This window comes from Mobula hypostoma, chromosome 2 (genome assembly GCF_963921235.1).
Source record: "Mobula hypostoma chromosome 2, sMobHyp1.1, whole genome shotgun sequence".
Lineage (NCBI taxonomy): Eukaryota > Metazoa > Chordata > Chondrichthyes > Myliobatiformes > Myliobatidae > Mobula > Mobula hypostoma.
This window is the reverse complement of record NC_086098.1, coordinates 83,648,172-83,669,061: the sequence shown is the minus strand read 5'-3', so window position 1 is coordinate 83,669,061 and position 20,890 is coordinate 83,648,172. Positions and strand designations below refer to the sequence as shown.

The 20,890-nt window shown below is 40.4% G+C and overlaps 1 protein-coding gene and 1 long non-coding RNA gene across 11 annotated transcripts in view; one reads left to right on the top strand and one right to left on the bottom strand.

The window, feature by feature from the left end:
• The window catches only part of egln1a (egl-9 family hypoxia-inducible factor 1a), a 95,164-nt gene that overhangs the window by 17,567 nt on the left and 56,707 nt on the right, over positions 1-20,890 (bottom strand). For 3 of the 10 annotated variants that reach the window (XR_010016784.1, XR_010016785.1, XR_010016783.1), the window contains exons 2-4: positions 18,884-19,003; positions 14,098-14,188; positions 4,914-5,145 (exon numbers count right to left, since the gene is read on the bottom strand). Coding sequence is in view for 1 of the 10 variants with exons in the window: in XM_063039459.1 (XP_062895529.1) it covers positions 18,884-19,003 (120 nt within the window). In the remaining 9 variants the exon portion in view is untranslated. Of the gene's footprint in view, positions 1-4,913; positions 5,146-5,269; positions 5,388-9,034; positions 9,313-14,097; positions 14,189-18,883; positions 19,004-20,890 lie in introns of those variants that run through there. The other 7 variants (XR_010016788.1, XR_010016789.1, XM_063039459.1 and 4 more) reach the window with 4 other exon arrangements.
• Positions 1-20,890, top strand: part of LOC134341613 (uncharacterized) — a 74,426-nt gene that overhangs the window by 32,157 nt on the left and 21,379 nt on the right. The gene's annotated exons all lie outside the window — the stretch shown is intronic.

Sequence of the window (20,890 nt, the reverse complement as noted above, 5' to 3'; positions counted from 1 at the left end):
GACCCATTGCAATTTGCCTATCGCCACAATAGATCAACGGCAGATGCAATCTCAATGGCTCTCTACAAGGCTTTAGACCACCTGGACAACATGTCAGGATGCTGTTCATCGACTATAGCTCAGCAGTTAATACCATCATTCCCACAATCCTGATTGAGAAGTTGCAGAATCTGGGCCTCTGTATCTCCCTCTGCAATTGGACCCTCCACTTCCTAACCAGAAGACGACAATCTGTGTGGATTGGTGATAACATCTCCACTTTGCTGATGATCAACATTGGTGCACCTCAGAGGTGTGTGCTTAGCCCACTATTCTACTCTCTCTATACCCATGATTGTGTGGCTCGGCATAGATCAAATTTGATGATGATACATCCATTGTTGGTAATCTCAGATGGTGACAAGAGGGCGTACAGGAGTGAGACATGCCAACTAGTGGAATGGTGTCGCAGCAACCAATTTTTTCCCTTCTATATTATGTATTGCATTGAACAGCTGCAGCTGCTGCTAAGTTAACATATTTAACATACTGGTGATAATAAACCCGATTCCGATTCTGATTCTCATTACTACCATCTGGGAAGTGGTACATGAGCTTGAAGACCCACACACAACATTTTAGGAACAGCTTCTTCCTCTCTGCCATCAGATTTCTGAATGGTCCATAAACACCACTTCACCATCCCTCTTTTGCACTATTTGTTTATTTTATTTCTTTTTGTAACTTATAGTAATTTTTATGTCTTGCACTGAACCGCTGCCACAAAACAACAAATTCCATGGCATTATCACACTACTTTATCATTTATTGTTCGAGTCATCTTATGTACAGACACTCCTGCACTTAGCGTCACTTTATGGAAAGACAATCAACCTATGTATATGAACTATTTTACTGTGTTTTTTATTACTGTGTTCTTTGTCTTATTGTGTTTTTTTTCTGGGCTGCATCCGAATCAGAGTAACAATTACAGTGGCCTCAGGTTAATTGAGCCATCGATTAGTCAGGGCTGCTGCTTATTTGGGACAAATCTTAAAGAACAAAAACTAATTGCGAAAATAGCCGGGATTCCCTTTGTTTATTTGGAACACTATGCACTTGTGCAGTTGTTATAGACACTACACTGTGCTTAGAAAGAAGAGATTTTAAATTGGGGTGTGTGTGTGTGTGTGTATGTTAAAAAAAAATGATTTTTGTCACTGATAGTTGGGAAGAAATAAGCAGTAAGACAATTCAGAACTGTTTACTCACTGTGGTTTCAAGCATTCAGGCTTGGAGCTGCCAAAACGGCCAGGAATGAAAAACTGAAATAATTTCACTACTTCAGCAAGTTATTCACTACAAATAATTTGAAGTTATAGACAATCATCTTGAATGTTACAATTAAAATAATGATTTGGAGGATGCAATCGCGGAAAGCACTGTAGTCCACTATTTGCACAGATTTTGTTCATTTTGAGTCAATCAAAAGAACATGTCAGCATACACTGAATGAATTCCTCTATTGCATGAAGGCAGTCCATCATCTGCTCCTGTTGCCTGCACTGAATTTGTTAATCTACAATCGATTAAAGGGATAAATTCTTCCCTTTATAATTATTAGGAACTAATACGGTTTTACAGTTTTATTAGCATTCTCAGTTATTATGTATTTCCTTAAATTCATCATTTTATTCAGTTAAATAGTAGTTTGTCTTTTTTATTCCTTTTAAACTATTTCCAGCTGATTTGGGACAGCCACTTAAATGGGCCAAGATATACAGGTGCTGATGTGCACAAATTAACTAGAATCTCCTTTATATTTGTGCACTGAAGGACATTAAATAATCTTGGATCTTGAATACATCAGAGATAACAAACCAGATTCTGATGTAAATCTAACATAAAAGAAATAAAACAAAATTTAAAAAAACGAATAAAGTAAAATATAAAATAGTTATTTAATATAAATAATAACTGCAAAGTATTCAAATAAATTGTATTATCTGTAAAAAAAAATCAGTGTCAGTCTGTACCAACAATACACAGCAGGTGGTGCTGAAAGTTAATTCTGGAGAACCTTCAACCCTCACTGGAATTTCAGTAGTTTGGCTATGCATATCTGAAATTTTTAAACTGTCTAGATATAGGACTGTCCTGGTGTAGCACAGTAAACAAAGATAGCAGCATAAAGTGTTATTGATGATCAGAAATTCATTACTCATGTTACAGGAATTCATTGTAATGAATTCTGCAACTTAATTCTCAACTTCCTCACTGGAAGACCAGAGTCAGTAAGGATCAGTGATAACATCTACTCCTTGCTGATATTCAACACAGGTGCACTTCAGGGGTATGTTCTTAATCCACTGCTCTACCCTCTCTACACTCGTGACGGTGTGGCTAAATACACAACAGCCATTTATAAATTTTCAGATGACACCACTGTTGTAGTAAATTCCCAGATGGCAATCAGGAGGCACCATCAAGGTGAGAGAGAGATCAACTGGTTGAGGAGTGACACAACAACAACAACCTTGCACTCAGTGTCAGCAAGAACACAGAATTAATTGTTGGCTTCAGTGTGGATAAGGAGAACATGCACCAGTCCTCATTGAGGGGTCAGTGGTGGAAGGAGTGAGCAGCTTCAAGCTCCTGGGCTTCAATATCTCAGAGGATCTATCCTGGGTCCAACATATTGATGCAATCATGAAGGTATGCCAGCTTGTCTACTTCATGAGGAGTCTGAGGAGATTTGGCATATTACCAAAGACTTGCAAATGTCTATTGAAGCCACCCTGGACATGACCTCTTCTCATTGCTACCTTCATGGAGGAGGTATAGGAGCCTGAAGACCCACAGTCAATGATTCAGAAACAGCTTCTTTCACTCTGCCATCATATTTTTGAGGGGTCCATTTATTTTTGCCCCATTTATCTCTTTTATAGTTTATATTAATTTTATATCTTTACACTGTACTGCTACTGCAAACCAAATTTCATGTCATATAACACAGTGACAATAAATCTGATTCTGAACTAATGCATATATATAACAAAAAGATATTCAAACAGATTTGAGTGAGTGCCACTGGGTTTTACCATCATGGCTTAAATATAATGTAAAAAGCTTGCTGCATAAAATTCCCTCTTATTGTTGTAACAAAAACATTTGTTTAAAATAACAAAAGGTAAATGTAGTTAAAATTATATCCACGGTTTCAGAATCCTTACCATTTTTTAAGGTGTGATGTTATGAAAGCAAGTGTACTTGGAGGACCTAGAAGTACACTGTATAAACAGTGGATTCCAGTTAATTGGGACAGCCACTTATTTGGGATACTATGCAACTTAATTGCGACACGAGACTGTTGCCGAAAAGTTTCTAACTAGCATCAGCTATGTGCACTTGCATGGCCGTGAGACACAACTCCATGTTAGAGCAAACAACAGGAATTCTGCAGATGCTGTAAATTCAAGCAACACACATAAAAGTTGCTGGTGAACACAGCAGGCCAGGCAGCATCTCTAGGAAGAGGTGCAGTCGACGTTTCAGGCCGAGACCCTTCGTCAGGACTGGTGAACGCAGCAGGCCAGGCAGCATCTCTAGGAAGAGGTGCAGTCGACGTTTCAGGCCGAGACCCTTCTGGTGAACGCAGCAAGCCAGGCAGCATCTTTAGGAAGAGGTGCAGTCGACGTTTCAGGCCGAGACCCTTCGTCCTGACGAAGGGTCTCGGCCTGAAACATCGACTGCACCTCTTCCTAGAGATGCTGCCTGGCCTGCTGCGTTCACCAGCAACTTTTATGTGTGTTCCATGTTAGAGCAAACGGTTTTTAAATCGCATCAGTTCCGTGTGTTTCAAAAAGCAGGCAATTTTTGTCACTGATAGTTGGTGAGAAATAAGCAGTTATCCAGAACTGTTTTTGTTATTGCAGTTTTAAGCATTTAGGCTTGAAGATGTCAGTAAATGGCCATAAGTGAAAATAAAATGATTTCACTACTTCAACACATTAGGAACTATGAAAAATTTGAAGGCTTCAATAATCACCTTGAATGTTACAATGTTAAAATGAAAATAAAGATTTGGAGGATGCAATCATCGAAGGCATTATATTAGAGCAGTTACTAGCTTCATGGTGTCTGCGCTGATTTTGTTCACTGACAGCAGGGCTTCCCAACCTTGGGCCCAGGATCCCTCAGTTAATGGCAAGGATCCATGACATTAAAGAAAAGTCTGGGAACCCCTGATTTACTATTGTAATGCCCTGGTTAAGAACATGTTTTATTGTGCTTCTACTGCTATGCTGTGAGGTATTTTTATTTTAACAGTTTTCTGCAAACATAGTGTGTTCTGTTAGTTAAGCTTCATAGGCTAGTGTTTTGGCTTCGGCTGAGATAAGGAGCATTTGCTTAACCTCGGAATGTTGCATCAGCCAACTGGGTTTGTTTGATATTGTGCTGTAACATTCTGTCCAGTGGGATGCCATAGAATATTCGAGAGAGCTGGGCAGGATCAGATTTCTGAAGAACAGTCTGGTTTTAGGTTTTTCTTGTTAGGAGGTACAGAGAAGAGCACAAGGGAAGATGCTCGGAGGATCCCATCTGAAGGGGAGACCCTATTGTAAGAAGGACTTCGTGCAGACGAGTGGTTTAAAGGAGGAAGTACCAATAGTCCTGAGTTTGCCAGTTCATTCAAAATGGTCCTCAAGGGAAGTTCTAACTGTGGGTACAGCGCATGAATAATCAAAGCAAAGCATCCCAACTACGCCAGAAATTAGCTCCAAAGTTTACGTGTATATTTAGACTGGTTTAACGGTACAAGGCCCTTTTCTTCCCCCCCCCCCCACCCAAATAACAGTTTAAACTTAAGTTTATGCCAGTGTAAGGTCTGTTATTTCCTGGCGAACGATAACTTTGCATGGGACAGTACTTACAATTTTCGTTCCATCATTGGATTACGGACTGGTTGAACCTGATTCATACCAATCCTAGAAGGGTGTTGCTAATTGAAGGTGGCCTCCTCACTGTTACCCATGCAATGCTGATTCACATGCCTGTTAGCCAGAGTTAGCTGACGAGCCAAGTTTGTTACGAGCCACAGTGAGAGGGTTGTACAGTCAATCAAAAGAACAGCCACATACACTGGACGAATTCCTCGGTCAATAACTATTAGGAAGTAATACATAGTTTTAGTGTACTGTAGTACTATTAATAGTGTTCTAATTTGTTCTGTATTTCATTTAAATGTAGAATTTGTTGCTCAGTTAAATGGCAGTTTGTTTTTTTATACCTTTTAAACTATTCCCATGGTGGGAGAGTCTAGGACAAGAGGGCACAGCCTCAGGATAGAGGGGCACCCTTTCAAAACAGAGATGCGGAGAAATTTCTTTAGCCAAAGGGTGGTGAATCTGTGGAACACACATAAAAGTTGCTGGTGAACGCAGCAGGCCAGGCAGCATCTCTAGGAAGAGGTACAGTCGACATTTCAGGCCGAGACCCTTCGTCAGGACTAACTGAAGGAACAGTGAGTAAGGGATTTGAAAGTTGGAGGGGGAGGGGAGATCCAAAATGATAGGAGAAGACAGGAGGGGGAGGGATGGAGCCAAGAGCTGGACAGGTGATAGGCAAAAGGGATACGAGAGGATCATGGGACAGGAGGTCCGGGAAGAAAGACAAGGGGCGGGGGGGACCCAGAGGATGGGCAACGGGTATATTCAGAGGGACAGAGGGAGAAAAAGGAGAGTGAGAGAAAGAATGTGTGTATAAAAATAAGTAACAGATGGAGTACGAGGGGGAGGTGGGGCCTTAGCGGAAGTTAGAGAAGTTGATGTTCATGCCATCAGGTTGGAGGCTACCCAGACAGAATATAAGGTGTTGTTCCTCCAACCTGAGTGTGGCTTCATCTTTACAGTAGAGGAGGCCGTGGATAGACATGTCAGAATGGGAATGGGATGTGGAATTAAAATGTGTGGCCACTGGGAGATCCTGCCTTCTCTGGCGGACAGAGCATAGATGTTCAGCAAAGCAGTCTCCCAGTCTGCGTCGGGTCTCGCCAATATATAGAAGGCCACATCGGGAGCACCGGACGCAGTATATCACCCCAGTCGACTCACAGGTGAAGTGTTGCCTCACCTGGAAGGACTGTTTGGGGCCCTGAATGGTGGTAAGGGAGGAAGTGTAAGGGCATGTGTAGCACTTGTTCCGCTTACACGGATAAGTGCCAGGAGGGAGATCAGTGGGGAGGGATGGGGGGGACGAATGGACAAGGGAGTTGCGTAGGGAGCGATCCCTGCGGAATGCAGAGAGGCGGGGAGAGGGAAAGATGTGCTTAGTGGTGGGATCCCGTTGGAGGTGGCGGAAGTTACGGAGAATAATATGTTGGACCCGGAGGCTGGTGGGGTGGTAGGTGAGGACCAGGAGAACGCTATTCCTAGTGGGGTGGCGGGAGGATGGAGTGAGAGCAGATGTACGTGAAATGGGGGAGATGCGTTTAAGAGCAGAGTTGATAGCGGAGGAAGGGAAGCCCCTTTCTTTAAAAAAGGAAGATATCTCCCTCGTCCTAGAATGAAAAGCCTCATCCTGAGAGCAGATGCGGCGGAGACGGAGGAATTGCGTGAAGGGGATGGCGTTTTTGCAAGAGACAGGGTGAGAAGAAGAATAGTCCAGATAGCTGTGAGAGTCAGTAGGCTTAAAGTAGACATCAGTGGATAAGCTGTCTCCAGAGACAGAGACAGAAACAGAAAGATCTAGAAAGAGGAGGGAAGTGTCAGAAATGGACCAGGTAAACTTAAGGGCAGGGTGAAAGTTGGAGGCAAAGTTAATAAAGTCAACGAGTTCTGCATGCGTGCAGGAAGCAGCACCAATGCAGTCGTCGATGTAGCAAAGGAAAAGTGGGGGACAGATACCAGAATAGGCCCGGAACATAGATTGTTCCACAAAGCCAACAAAAAGGCAGGCATAGCTAGGACTCATATGGGTGCCCATAGCTACACCTTTAGTTTGGAGGAAGTGGGAGGAGCCAAAGGAGAAATTATTAAGAGTAAGGACTAATTCCGCTAGACGGAGCAGAGCGGTGGTAGAGGGGAACTGATTAGGTCTGGAATCCAGGCCATTGTCTCCCACACCATCACCGACTTTATCCGCTCAGGGGATCTCCCATCCACTGCTACCAACCTTATAGTTCCCACACCCCGCACTTCCCGTTTCTACCTCCTATCCAAGATCCACAAACCTGCCTGTCCTGGCCGTCCTATTGTCTCAGCTTGCTCCTGCCCCACTGAACTCGTTTCTGCATACCTCGACACGGTTTTATCCCCCCTTGTTCAATCCCTTCCGACCTATGTTCGTGACACTTCTCACGCTCTTAAACTTTTCGATGATTTTAAGTTCCCTGGCCCCCACTGCTTTATTTTCACCATGGATGTCCAGTCCCTATATACTTCCATCCCCCATCAGGAAGGTCTCAAAGCTCTACGCTTCTTTTTGGATTCCAGACCTAATCAGTTCCCCTCTACCACCACTCTGCTCCGTCTAGCAGAATTAGTCGTTACTCTTAATAATTTCTCCTTTGGCTCCTCCCACTTCCTCCAAACTAAAGGTGTAGCTATGGGCACCCGTATGGGTCCTAGCTATGCCTGCCTTTTTGCTGGTTTTGTGGAACAATCTATGTTCCGTGCCTATTCTGGTATCTGTCCCCCACTTTTCCTTCGCTACATCGACGACTGCATTGGTGCTGCTTCCTGCACGCATGCAGAACTCGTTGACTTTATTAACTTTGCCTCCAAATTTCACCCTGCCCTCAAGTTTACCTGGTCCATTTCCGACATTTCCCTCCCCTTTCTAGATCTTTCTGTCTCTGTCTCTGGAGACAGCTAATCCACTGATGTCTACTATAAGCCTACTGACTCCCACAGCTATCTGGACTATTCCTCTTCTCACCTTGTCTCTTGCAAAAACGTCATCCCCTTCTCGCAATTCCTCCGTCTCCGCCGCATCTGCTCTCAGGATGAGGCTTTTCATTCTAGGACGAGGGAGATATCTTCCTTTTTTAAAGAAAGGGGCTTCCCTTCCTCCACTATCAACACTGCTCTTAAACGCATCTCCCCCATTTCACGTACATCTGCTCTCACTCCATCCTCCCGCCACCCCACTAGGAATAGGGTTCCCCTGGTCCTCACCTACCACCCCACCAGCCTCCGGGTCCAACATATTAATCTCCGTAACTTCCGCCACCTCCAACGGGATCCCACCACTAAGCACATCTTTCCCTCCCCCCGCCTCTCTGCATTCCGCAGGGATCGCTCCATACGCAACTCCCTTGTCCATTCGTCCCCCCCATCCCTCCCCACTGATCTCCCTCCTGGCACTTATCCGTGTAAGCGGAACAAGTGCTACACATGCCCTTACACTTCCTCCCTTACCACCATTCAGGGCCCCAAACAGTCCTTCCAGGTGAGGCAACACTTCACCTGTGAGTCGACTGGGGTGATATACTGCGTCCGGTGCTCCCGATGTGGCCTTTTATATATTGGCGAGACCCGACACAGACTGGGAGACTGCTTTGCTGAACATCTACGCTCTGTCCGCCAGAGAAAGCAGGATCTCCCAGTGGCCACACATTTTAATTCCACATCCCATTCCCACTCTGACATATCTATCCACGGCCTCCTCTACTGTAAAGATGAAGCCACACTCAGGTTGGAGGAACAACACCTTATATTCCGTCTGGGTAGCCTCCAACCTGATGGCATGAACATCGACTTCTCTAACTTCCGCTAATGCCCCACCTCCCCCTCGTACCCCATCTGTTACTTATTTTTATACACACATTCTTTCTCTCACTTTCCTTTTTCTCCCTCTGTCCCTCTGAATATACCTGTTGCCCATCCTCTGGGTCCCCCCCCTTGTCTTTCTTCCCGGACCTCCTGTCCCATGATCCTCTCGTATCCCTTTTGCCAATCACCTGTCCAGCTCTTGGCTCCATCCCTCCCCCTCCTGTCTTCTCCTATCATTTTGGATCTCCCCTCCCCCTCCAACTTTCAAATCCCTTACTCACTCTTCCTTCAGTTAGTCCTGACGAAGGGTCTCGGCCTGAAACGTCGACTGTACCTCTTCCTAGAGATGCTGCCTGGCCTGCTGCGTTCACCAGCAACTTTTATGTGTGTTGCTTGAATTTCCAGCATCTGCAGAATTCCTGTTGTTTGTGAATCTGTGGAATTTGTTGCCACGTGCAGCTGTGGAGGCCAGGTTATTGGGTGTATTTAAGGCAGAGATTGATAGGTTCTTGATTGGACACGACATCAAAGGTTACGAGGAGAAGGCCGGGAACTGGGGCTGAGGAGGAGATAGAGAAAAAGATCAACCATGATTGAATGGCAGAGCAGACTCGATGGGCTAGATGGCCTAATTCTGCTATGTCTTATGGTCTTATTTCCATGAAACTTTGGGTAACTGGGATAGCCACTTAATTGGGACAAAATGTACTGGTCACAATGTGTCCCAATTCACCAGAATTCACTGTGTTACAGTTGTGGAAAGCCTAATGTATTTACAAGAATTTTCATGCAACTTGATTCCATGATTATTTATACAGCAAGAGTTTCATGAATCAACTCAGTGAAACTGAGAATTTTTATAATTGAAGATCAATTAAAACAGCACGCTGATTTTTTGAAATAATCTTACAAACACAAGTTCAAAACAGGAATATGAAATATAGCAAGCATAATCTAAGAATGTACTTTCTTGCACCAAATTTCCTTACTCCATATTAAAATAACTCAACAATCACTAAACTGTGATGTTAAGAGCTCAAATCTGCCAATTCACTACATTAAAGCAGTGAACTGTCACATTATTTAGCACTGGAAGCTTTCCATTTTGACGATATTCCTTCATACTCAATATTTTTCCATAGCTCAACAGTGATAATAAGGAATTTGCCCATAGTTTATTACAACTTTCGCAGGTTTTAAAACAAAAGTACTTATTAAGCAGCTTCTTAATATTAGATTGGGTATTCTCCAAACACCATCCACATAGTTTGTCTACACTTCTCAATGCATCAGTAAAGTAGCCAATAGAATCAATGATTTCAGCCAGCCCAGACATTCTTTCTTCTCCACACACCCCCACGTCACCATTGAGTAGAAGATAAAAAAGCCTGAAAGCACTTTACCAACAGGCTCAAAGGAAGCTTCTATCCTGCGGCTATAAGACTATTGAAATGTTTCCTAATACAAAAAGCTGGATTCTTGACATCACAATCTCTCTAATTATGGCCTTGATCCTTACTAAAATTGTTAAATTAGAGAAAGTGCAAAACTGATTTATGAGGATGTTACCTAAAATGGAGGTTGTGGGTTATAAGAGAGGCTGGATAGGTTAGGACTTTTATCCTTGGTGCAAAGGACACTGAGGGATGAGCCTATATTGGCAGAACTTGAATTTGCTGATCAATCTTAACATAGTTGTATAGTATGTTACTTCTTATTTAGTGGTGGTTGTTCTTGCTCCATTCAATAGAGTTACACAAAATATAGATGAGGGACATAGATAAGATGAATAGCTAAAGTCTTTCCCTGGGTAGGGGAGACAGAGTCATGGGTATATGGAACGAGCTGCAGAAGAAGTGATAGAAGTACAGTTACAACATTTATATGACATTTGGACAGTATAGGGATAGGGAAGGTTCAGAGGGACACAAGCCAAACACTGACTACCTCAGTAACGTAACTTCGTTGGCATAGATGAGTCAGACTGAAGAGCCTATTTCTATTCTGAACAGTTGTATTCAGCGCCACAGTAACATAACATCTAGCACAATGCTACCACAACTCAGGGTGTTAAGAAGACATATTCATTAGGACCCTAACACTTTCTCCAATATTTATCCTTCAGAATGTCACTTTAAGTTTACTCCCAAGTTTTAGAGATAAAATGCTTCAGTCACAACAATTAGAAGTTTCTACAACCATAATCTAGTTCAAAAGCTCACAGTGTTGCAGAGAATTGGCATTGGACAAATGAAGAAACAGTTTAACAGAAGCAATGTCATCCAAGAATGAAGAATAGAAAATTGCAAAAAAATTGTTCGAACTGCTGCAAGCACAGTCATCAACAGTGGAACAATTAAAAATCCACGATTGTCTAAAGGCCAGAACTTAATTTCACTGATCTTCGATATATTGTACTGAAAGAGATTAGGTAGATAGTGGTGGGTGAGGCCATGGAGGAATTTCAAATAAGAATATAAATTTCACATTTGAAACAAAGGCAGAATGCATGCCAGTGTGGGTCAATAAGCAAAGGGACGATGAGAGTGATTAGAGGGTGCATATTAAGAGGAAGGCATGAGTATACAATGGATGTATATTGGAGAGGTAACTTAAATCAGATCTCATCCAGATCGACCTCCAACACTATAAAAGATTTAATAATTGTGAATGGTTGCACTGCTATGGCCAAGATTTCCTTGAAACAAATCAGAAGATTGAATGGACAAACGTAGCTCTGACATTGAAGAAAAGCAACAGGAATATGCATTTTGGTTGTAACCGAACTTCTACTTTGAACTACAGCAAATCAACACCACTTCAAAAACTTACTCTGAAGTCATATAGTCTGAACTGAAGAAACGTTTCACATCAGGGTTTTTATTTCACTATTCCTAGTATATACTGAGTAAAGCTGTAAGCAATGTCTTTCTTAATGCAAAGTGACTTCTACAGATTGCTTGTTTTTCTCTAGTTTAAATTCTGTGATATACACTTTGGAGAATTAGTGTAATAATAAGATTTTTAAAAACTGCAGATGCTGGAAAACTGGAAAAGTAATAGAAAGAAAGTGCTGAAGATACTCAGTAGGGCAGGAAGTACCTGTAGAGAGAGAGAGACAGAAATAGGACAACATTTCATTTGGTAAAATGTTATGGACATGGTGTTGCTTGACTTGCTGAGCATCTCCAACATTTTCTGCTTTTACTTCAAATTTATAAAGATACTAGGTTGGGAGTAATTTAGCTATTGGGATTGGATAGGATAGACTTGGCACAGAAGTGGTTGAAGTGACATTTAACATTGAGGTGAATGAAGTTAAAGGTCGAGAGGGTTTTAAAGAATGATTATTAATTTCAAATAATCAGCAAAGGGATGACGAATATTTTCTTCCAGAAGTTGTGAGAAATCTGGAACTCTGGCCAAAATGGTTCAAGTATCTTATCTACAACTATCTACCAAAACTTCTGACACATTTGAATACTATCTACATGTGCACTTGAATAATTGTGACTACAAGACTCCAAATGTTGGGCTGAAAAATGGAATTAGGCTGGATTGTTCTTCACTGTTTGGCATGGACACAATGGACTGACCTCCTGCATAATACATTTTTTCTGATTTTACACTCCATTCCTTTAAGGTTTTATACTCTTCCATTTTCACTCCAATCACCTGAGCCCATTCAAATTTTAATTAGTGTTGTAAGTTTGAAAAGTGCAATTAACTATCCTCCCATAGAGACATCTTCAGCCCACAATGTTGTGCCGACCATGTAACCTACTCTAGAAGCTGCCTTGAATTTCCCTACTGCATAGCCCTCTTATTTTCTGAGCTCCATGTACTTATCCAAGTCTCTTCAAAGACCCTATTGTATCCGCCTCTACCACTGCAGTACATTCCACGCACCCACCACTCTCTGTGTGAAAAACCTACCCCTGACATCTGCGTTGTACCTGCTTCCAAGCACCTTAAAACTATGCCCCCTTATGTTAGCCATTTCAGCCCTGGGAAAAGGCCTCTGGCTATCCACACGATCAATGCCTCTCATCATCTTATCAGGTCACTTCTCATCTTCTGTCGCTTCAAGGAGAAAAGGCCAAGTTCACTCAACCTATTCTCATAAGGTATGCCCACCAATCCAGGCAACATCCTTGCAAATCTCCTTTGCTCTCTCTATAGTATCCACATCCTTCCTGTAATGAGGTGACCAGAACTGAACACAGCACTCCAAGTGGGGTCTAACTAAGGTCTTATATAGCTGTAAGATTACCTCACGGCTCTTGAACTCAATCACATGGTTGATGAATGCAACGTATTCATTAAGTACCTCCGCTACCTCCTCTGGCTCCATGCTCATGTTTCCTCTCTCACTCCTGATACATCCTATTCTCACACGATTCATCCTCTTGCTCTTCATATACTTGTAGAATGCCTTGGGGTTTCCCTTAATCCTGTTTGCTAAGGCCTTTTCATGGCCCCTTCTAGCTCTCCTAATTTCATTCTTGAGCCCCTTCCTGGCACCCTTGGAATTTTCTAGCGCTCTAGCAGTACCTAGTTTCTTGAACCTTTAGCAAACTTTTTTTTGTTTTATTTATGATTTTCTACAAACTACAGCGTAGAAGAAAAAAAATCAATAGTGTAAATAGGAGGATCATTGCAATACAGACAAAAATAGCAATAATACATATCTTAACAAATGAGCAAGCCATCCATATTAAAAATGAAAAATTAGAAAGGGAAGCACCCAACCCACCCACTATCCAACTCCAAGCCAACCATTACAAGTATAAATATTTGAAAGAACATTTGAGATAAACTTTTATCACCCCAGAACTATATATTGTATTAAAAAGAGAAATGAATAATAATGAAAAAAAGCAGCCTGCTACCTAATCAAAGATTCAAAGAAAGCTGGAAATGCAGGATCTGACTATCAAGGGAAGAAAAAAAAATACACCTGTCAATCCAGGTGAGAATTATGAAAATATTCAAGAAAAGGTCCCCACACCTTATGGAACTTTATGTCCGAATTAAAAAGTGAATAGTAAATCTTTTCAAGATCTAAACAAGACATAATATCCCTAAGCCATTGAACATGGGTAGGGGGAACTACATCTCTCCACTTAAGGAGTACTGCACGTCTAGCTAAAAGAGAGGCAAAAGACAATGTTCGTCGTTTTGCCAGGATCAAATGCTTGTCAGAGTCTCGAGAAGTAGCGAAAAGAGCGATCAAAGGATCAGGTTCCAAATGACAATTTAATATAGAAGTTAAAAAAAACATCTTTCCAAAATTTTTCCAATGTAGGACAGGCCCAATACATATGAATAAGGGAAGCCTCACCTCCTTTGCATTTGTCACACCAGGGACTAATATCAGGATAGAACTTCGCCAATTTGGTTTTAGACATATGAGCCCTGTGGACAACTTTAAACTGCAAAAGACAATGACAAGTACATAAAGAAATTGCATTGACTGATTTAAGAATTGAATTCCAAACCTCATCGGACAAAGAAAAACCCAAGTCATGCTCCCAAGCAGTTTTAATTTTATCACAAGGGGCTCGTCTGAGATTCATAAATTTGACACAAATAGTAGAAATTAAAACTTTACCCAAGGGGTTCATTTGAAGAAACAAGTCTACACCATTTTTATCAGGTTGTTCAGGAAAATGTGGTATTGAAGAGCTAATGAAATGTCTCATTTGAAGATATCTAAAAAAAATGAGTATTCAGTCACAAACTGATTGTCTATAAAAATATCTTCAAAATGCCTGATACCTCTCCTACACCAGTCCTGGAATGTGGAATCCTGCATAGAAGGTTGAAATAAATGATTGTATAGAATAGGACTAGAAAGGGAACAACTATAAAGGCCATGATATTTTCTAAATTGAGCCCATACTCTCAGAGTATGCCTGATTACAGGATTATTAATAAATTTTGGCAAGTGGCAAGGAAGTTTAAATCCAAGTAAAGCTGGAATAAATAATTTCTTATAAGCGTTCAAATCCATTGCCACCCATCTTGGACAAATAGACTGATTATAAAAGTAGAACCAAAAGATAATATTGCAAATATTGGCTGCCCAATAATATGAACGAAAATTAGGCAACGCCAAGCCACCTTCTCTTTTAGGCTTTTGAAGATGAGCTTTATTAAGTCTAGGCTGTTTACCTTTCCATAGGTATGACGAGATAATAGAATCCAAAGAATCAAAAGTAAACTTTAGGATTAAATATAGGTAAAGATTGAAATAAGTATAAAAATTTAGGAATATACATTTTAATTACATTAATTCGCCCAATTAGAGACATAGACAGAGGTGACCACTGTGCTAGATTCTGTTTTGTAAAATTTAAAAGATTATTGAAATTCTCATCAAAAAGGCGATTATAATTCCTTGTTACTATAATACCAAGATAAGTAAAACAATTGTTTACTACTTTAAAAAGGAGATTTTGAAATTCTAATGCTTGTGCTTCCTTATTTATCGAGAAAAGTTCACTCTTATGTAAATTAAGTTTGTATCCGGATAACTGACTAAATTTATTAAGAAGTGAAAACATCAAAGGTAAGGAGGTGGTCAGGTTTGATATAAAAAGTAACAAATCATCGGCGTATAAAGAGACTTTATGCTCAAGACCGCTCCTCCAGATCCCAGTCAATTCAGTACAACTGCAAAACACAATTGCCAATGGCTCGATAGCCAGATCAAATAGCAGAGGACTTAAAGGGCATCCTTGCCGGGTGCCACGTTTAAGGTCAAACGGTTGGAATTGCTGAGAATTAGTCAAAGCTGATGCAATCAGATGAGAATATAGTATCTTAATCCACTTAATAAAATTATATCCAAAATCAAATTTTTCTAAAACCGCAAATAATTAGTGCCACTCCACCCAGTCAAACGCCTTTTCAGTATCAAGAGAAATAACACATTCAGATGAATGTGCATAACACCCGATGAAGATGAATATAGGATATTAAAAAGACGCCTAATATTAAAAAAGGGAAGGCGATTTTTAATAAAACCAGATTGATCTTCAGAGATAATTAAGGGTAAAGTAGTCTCCAGCCTATGGGCCAAAACTTCAGTTAAAATTTTAACATCTACATTTAATAGAGAGATGGGCCTGTGTGAAGCACATTCTAATGGATCCTTGCCTTTTTTCGCTAAAAGAATAATACAAGCCTCATCAAATGATGCAGGCAATTTATTTTGTTTATAAGAATCAGAAAAAACTAAACTAAGTTGGGATAAGAACAATGAGGAAAATGATTTATAAAATTCTGCAGAGAACCCATCAGGACCAGGAGATTTACTGGACTGCAAAGCAGAAATAGCAGAGGATATTTCCTCTAAGGATAATGGCTCATTCAATTTGAGATCAGAAGAAAGTTTAGGAATATTTAAACTATTTAAAAATTGCATAACAGTAGCATTACCATTAAAGGATTCAGAGGTATAAAGCTGAGAATAAAAATTCCTGAAGGTATCATTAATTTCAGAATGGTCCATAGTAATATTCCCATTACTCATTCAAATTTTAGTGATGCATTATTTTGCTTTAGAACTTCTAAGCTGGTTAACTAAGGACTTAACAGGTTTATCCCCGTGAATATAGAAATTGCTCTTACTACCCAAAATTTTTACTTATCCAGTTGAACTTTTCGCAAACTTTTCTTTTCTTAACTAGATCTTCTACATCCTTTGTACACCATGGTTCTTTTATCCTACCATCCTTTCCCTGCCTCAATGGAACATATCTACGCAGAACACCATGCAAATCTTCCCTGAACATTTGCCACATTTCTGCCGTGCATTTCCCTGAGAACATCTGCTTCCAATTTATGTTCCCCCATTCCTGCCTAATAGCATCATATTTCCCCCTACCCCAATTAAATGTTTTCCAAATTGTCTGCTCCCATCCCTCTTCAGTGATATGGTAAAGGAAATAGAGTTGTGATCACTACCTCCAAAATGCTCTTCCACCAAGAGATCTGATACCTGACCAGGTTCATTTCCCAATACCAGATTAGTACAGCCTCTCCTCTAGTTGGCTTATCGACATACTATGTCAGAAAACCTTCCTGAATATACCAAACAAACTCCACCCCATCCAAACCACTTGCTCTAAGGAGATGCCAGTCGATATTAGAAAAGTAAAAATCACCCAACACATCCACCCTATTATTATTGCAGCATTCCTATCTGCCTCCCTACCTGCTCCTCGATGTCTCCTTACTATTGGGGTAAAAAAACACCAAGTAGAGTTATTGCCCCCTTCCTGTTTCTGACTTCACTCACAATGACTCAGTGGACAATCCCTCCATGACTTCCTCCTTTTCTGCAGCCATGACCCTATCTCTGATCAGCCGTCCCACAATTCCTGCCCGAGTCATCCAAGTCTCTGTAATGGCCACAACATCCCATGTTTTACAAAACGTCTAAACTGAGAGTGATCTTTCCACAGTACAATCTTTTTCAATGATCTTGATTATCTCTCCTGGATATACTTCCTCCCCAATATCTCATTCCCCTTATCTAATTTCTATTTAAAATTTTTGTCATGCTGCATAGTTCGAACACTTGATTCACACAACTTAAAGTTCAATAGCTTTCCGTTTACATCCTTCCTATATTATTGTGCTATAACTGAGCCTCATATAGATCTACACAAAGGTGCCCAGCAGTTCTTTGAATAATCAGCCATTATGGAATGGTGGAGCAGACTTGATGGGCCAAGTGGCCTAATTCTGCTCCTATGCCTTATGATCTTTGAAATTAACCCTGGTTCATTCAAGACATTGTTTCACTGGCAGATTTTGAGCATTGCTTGACAGGAAACTGGAAAATTTAGTATCTTGTTTACTTTATCAACCTTCTTCATTATTACTTCCTGCTATCTAATGACAGAAATATTTTGACAATCCATGTGCTTTTTCCTGTATTTTTTCACTGAAATCTTCACGTATGTATATATTTTATGAACAATCTGCAGAAGCACTAATATTGATACGTCAGAGTCCGACAGAACATGAACAGGCCCTTGGGTTCACCGAGTCTGTGCCGACCAGTCAAGCTCCATTTGCATTAATTCTGAACCACAGCAGCCAATTAATCCTACTAACTGCATATCTTTGATACATGGGTGAAAACCCATATGGTCACAGAGAGAACACGCAAACTTCACAAAGTCAGTATGGGAGTCATCGGAGCTGTGAGACAGCAGCTCTACTAGCTGTACCTTTCTTAGTACGTCTCATCCAGTACTTTCAAGTATATAAAATATCTAAGGTATGTAAAATGTGCTTAACAAATTTGCATTTAGCTACACATATACTTGTCAACCTCTCATATTTCATACTTTTCTACTTTGCCCAGAGATCTTTTCTCACCGAATTCAGTCAGAGCCTGTACACTTTTACAACATTAAGTTCTGTGCCATTTGAAAACACCTAAGTGGATTAATTTGCTTCCCAAAAATTCAAAGTACATTTATTATCAAAGTATATTTACATATTTTCAGTGTATTCAAAACATTTACAAGTTTGTTCATTCCATCCGCAACTGCTGCTGAAATGATAGTAGTACATTTTTAATACAGCAACAGGGACACCTACATTTCTCTTTTAATCTGTCCATGTCCATCCAGATTCTCAGACCCTTGTGGGTCAGCATGAAATCCTTCCACAGTTCCTACCTTATATCAAAAGTTTCTTGACTTGAATAATAATTTAAAAACACACAATTTCAAAATTAACTGGATGCAAAATTCTAACACAGAGACAAATGTTTTGGTTTTGCATACAGTCATTGAAATTCCCAATGGACTAACAGAGTAGCAAATTTGTTAACAGACAACAAATATTTTTGGAAGTTTCAGTTTTCCATATAGTTAACCAATTTTATCAACAACAAACTTATCAAAATACATGCTCCCTAATTAAGAATTACTACTGTTCTTAATGTGGCAAGTGGCAAGCATCATTAGTCTGTTTATAAAATTAATCATGGAAGTTAACACCACCGTGACATTTTTCACCTCAATTAAAATAGTGTTCTTTATTCCCTGTTGCTGTAAACTTCCTTTAAGAGCACTATTTTGAAAATAGTGAATATTACATACCTGTGCGTCCCAATTTTTATTCAGGTAATAGATACACGTGACACATCGTCCATCTCCATTTGGATTATCAACATGCCGTACATATCCTGTTCCATTGCCTGGGTAACATGCAACCATTGCCTGTAAATGGGTGAACAAAAAGAAATAAAGAAAATCATTACAGTGTGAACTGCCAATGAGGCTTTTTCAGTTTCCATTCTTTCTTAATGTTGTAGTTTATGAGATGATAGTCTGGTCTATTGAACTTTCTGTCAATCATTATCCTCTGGTATTTATGCCTAACCTTTTATATTTGCTTTAGTTAAGCCATTTTGCTGCGAAAATTAAATAACTAGACTTGCTGCAAAAATATGTATTCAAAATACTTGATAATATATTGGGGTACACTTTGAAAAGTTGATTGACATTTGGCCAGATAAATTTTAACACCAGCATATACGAGAGGTATTACTGCAGACTTGCTGAAAAATATTTCCAATATAATCAATTGATTCTGAAGCATTTTTAGAATCCCAATAACCTCTGAAGGTACCTTACAAAGAAAAGTTTCTAAAACACATAAAAAAAATTATAGGCTCATCAGTTATTAAGTATTCTAGAAATCATAAACAAAAAATGGATGTTGTGACTAAAAAACAAACTTCTATTTTACATTGTTATAAAGATAAAGCTCCTCCAAGAGGACCACAACTTTGTAATGGTTTGCAGGCTTGCATGCCTCAAAGACCCAGAGAGCTATGTTGGTTGGAATCAGGGCTTTATGGCTTGGCTCTTGGTAGGACCACCTATGCCAGAAAGGTCAAAGGGTAGATGCTAAACTAAGAGTAGTCCACTGATCCTCCAGGTTCAGGGATTCAGGTCGGGGCTAACAACCCTGAATGGTAAAGCAAAACTGTTATAGGAACAGCAATGAAGAATGCTTCTACATCTGAGTGCCATGGTATTCCTGAGTCTTCACCTGGGACTTGCACAACTGACAGTCGCTGAAAAACAAGAGGAAGCTACTGACACAATGAAGGAAGCCCTGAACACAATCAGAGATGGAGGGCCTTCATTGCTGTCCTAAATGCCAGCGGTGTAACAGGCAGAAATAAAAGATAAAGCTAAAGATCAGCGTTACCTGACATGTACATTGAAACATACAGTGAAATACATCATTTGCATCAAATCAAATCAGCAAGGATTGTGCTGTGTAGCCCACAACAGCCCACAGCTCACTAATTCTAACTGTAAGTCTTTGGAATATGGGAGGAAGCTCATGTAGTCATGAGGAGAACAGACAAGAATTGAACCCTGATCACTGGTGCTATAAAGTGTTACGCTAACTGCTACACTACTTTGGCAGAGTTACCACTAATGGTAATAAGACTTTGGTTCAAAACAAATCTTTTAATATACATGTCTGAGTTTTTTCCCTGCTTATAGAACATAGAACATTATAGCACAGGCTCCAAACTCAAATTTCTTTCCTCCCACATAGCCCTCAATTTCTGTATCACCCATGTGCCTATCTAAGAGTTTCTTGAATGTCCCTAATGAATCTGCCTCTGCCACTACCCCCAGCAGTGCATTCCATGGATTTATCACTCTGTAAAAAACCTACCTCTAACCCCACCCCCGTACTTTTCTCCAGTCACTCTAAAAATGAGATCTTTTGCAACCCTGGGAAAAAGGTGCTGGCTGTTCACTCTATCTATGCCTCTTATCATTTTATACACCTCTATGATTTTTTTTCATTCTCATTTGCTCCAACGAGAAAAGCTCTAGCTCACTCAGCCTTTCCTCATAAGACATGTTTTCTCATGCAAACAGAATCCTGATGCTTCTCCTCTGCACACCCTATTAAAGCTTTCAAATCCTTCCTATAATGTGACCAGAAAAGAAAAACAATAGTCTGAACTCAGACAACAGGAATTCTGCAGATGCTGGAAATTCAAGCAACACACATCAAAGCTGCTGGTGAACGCAGCAGGCCAGGCAGCATCTCTAGGAAGAGGTACAGTCGAC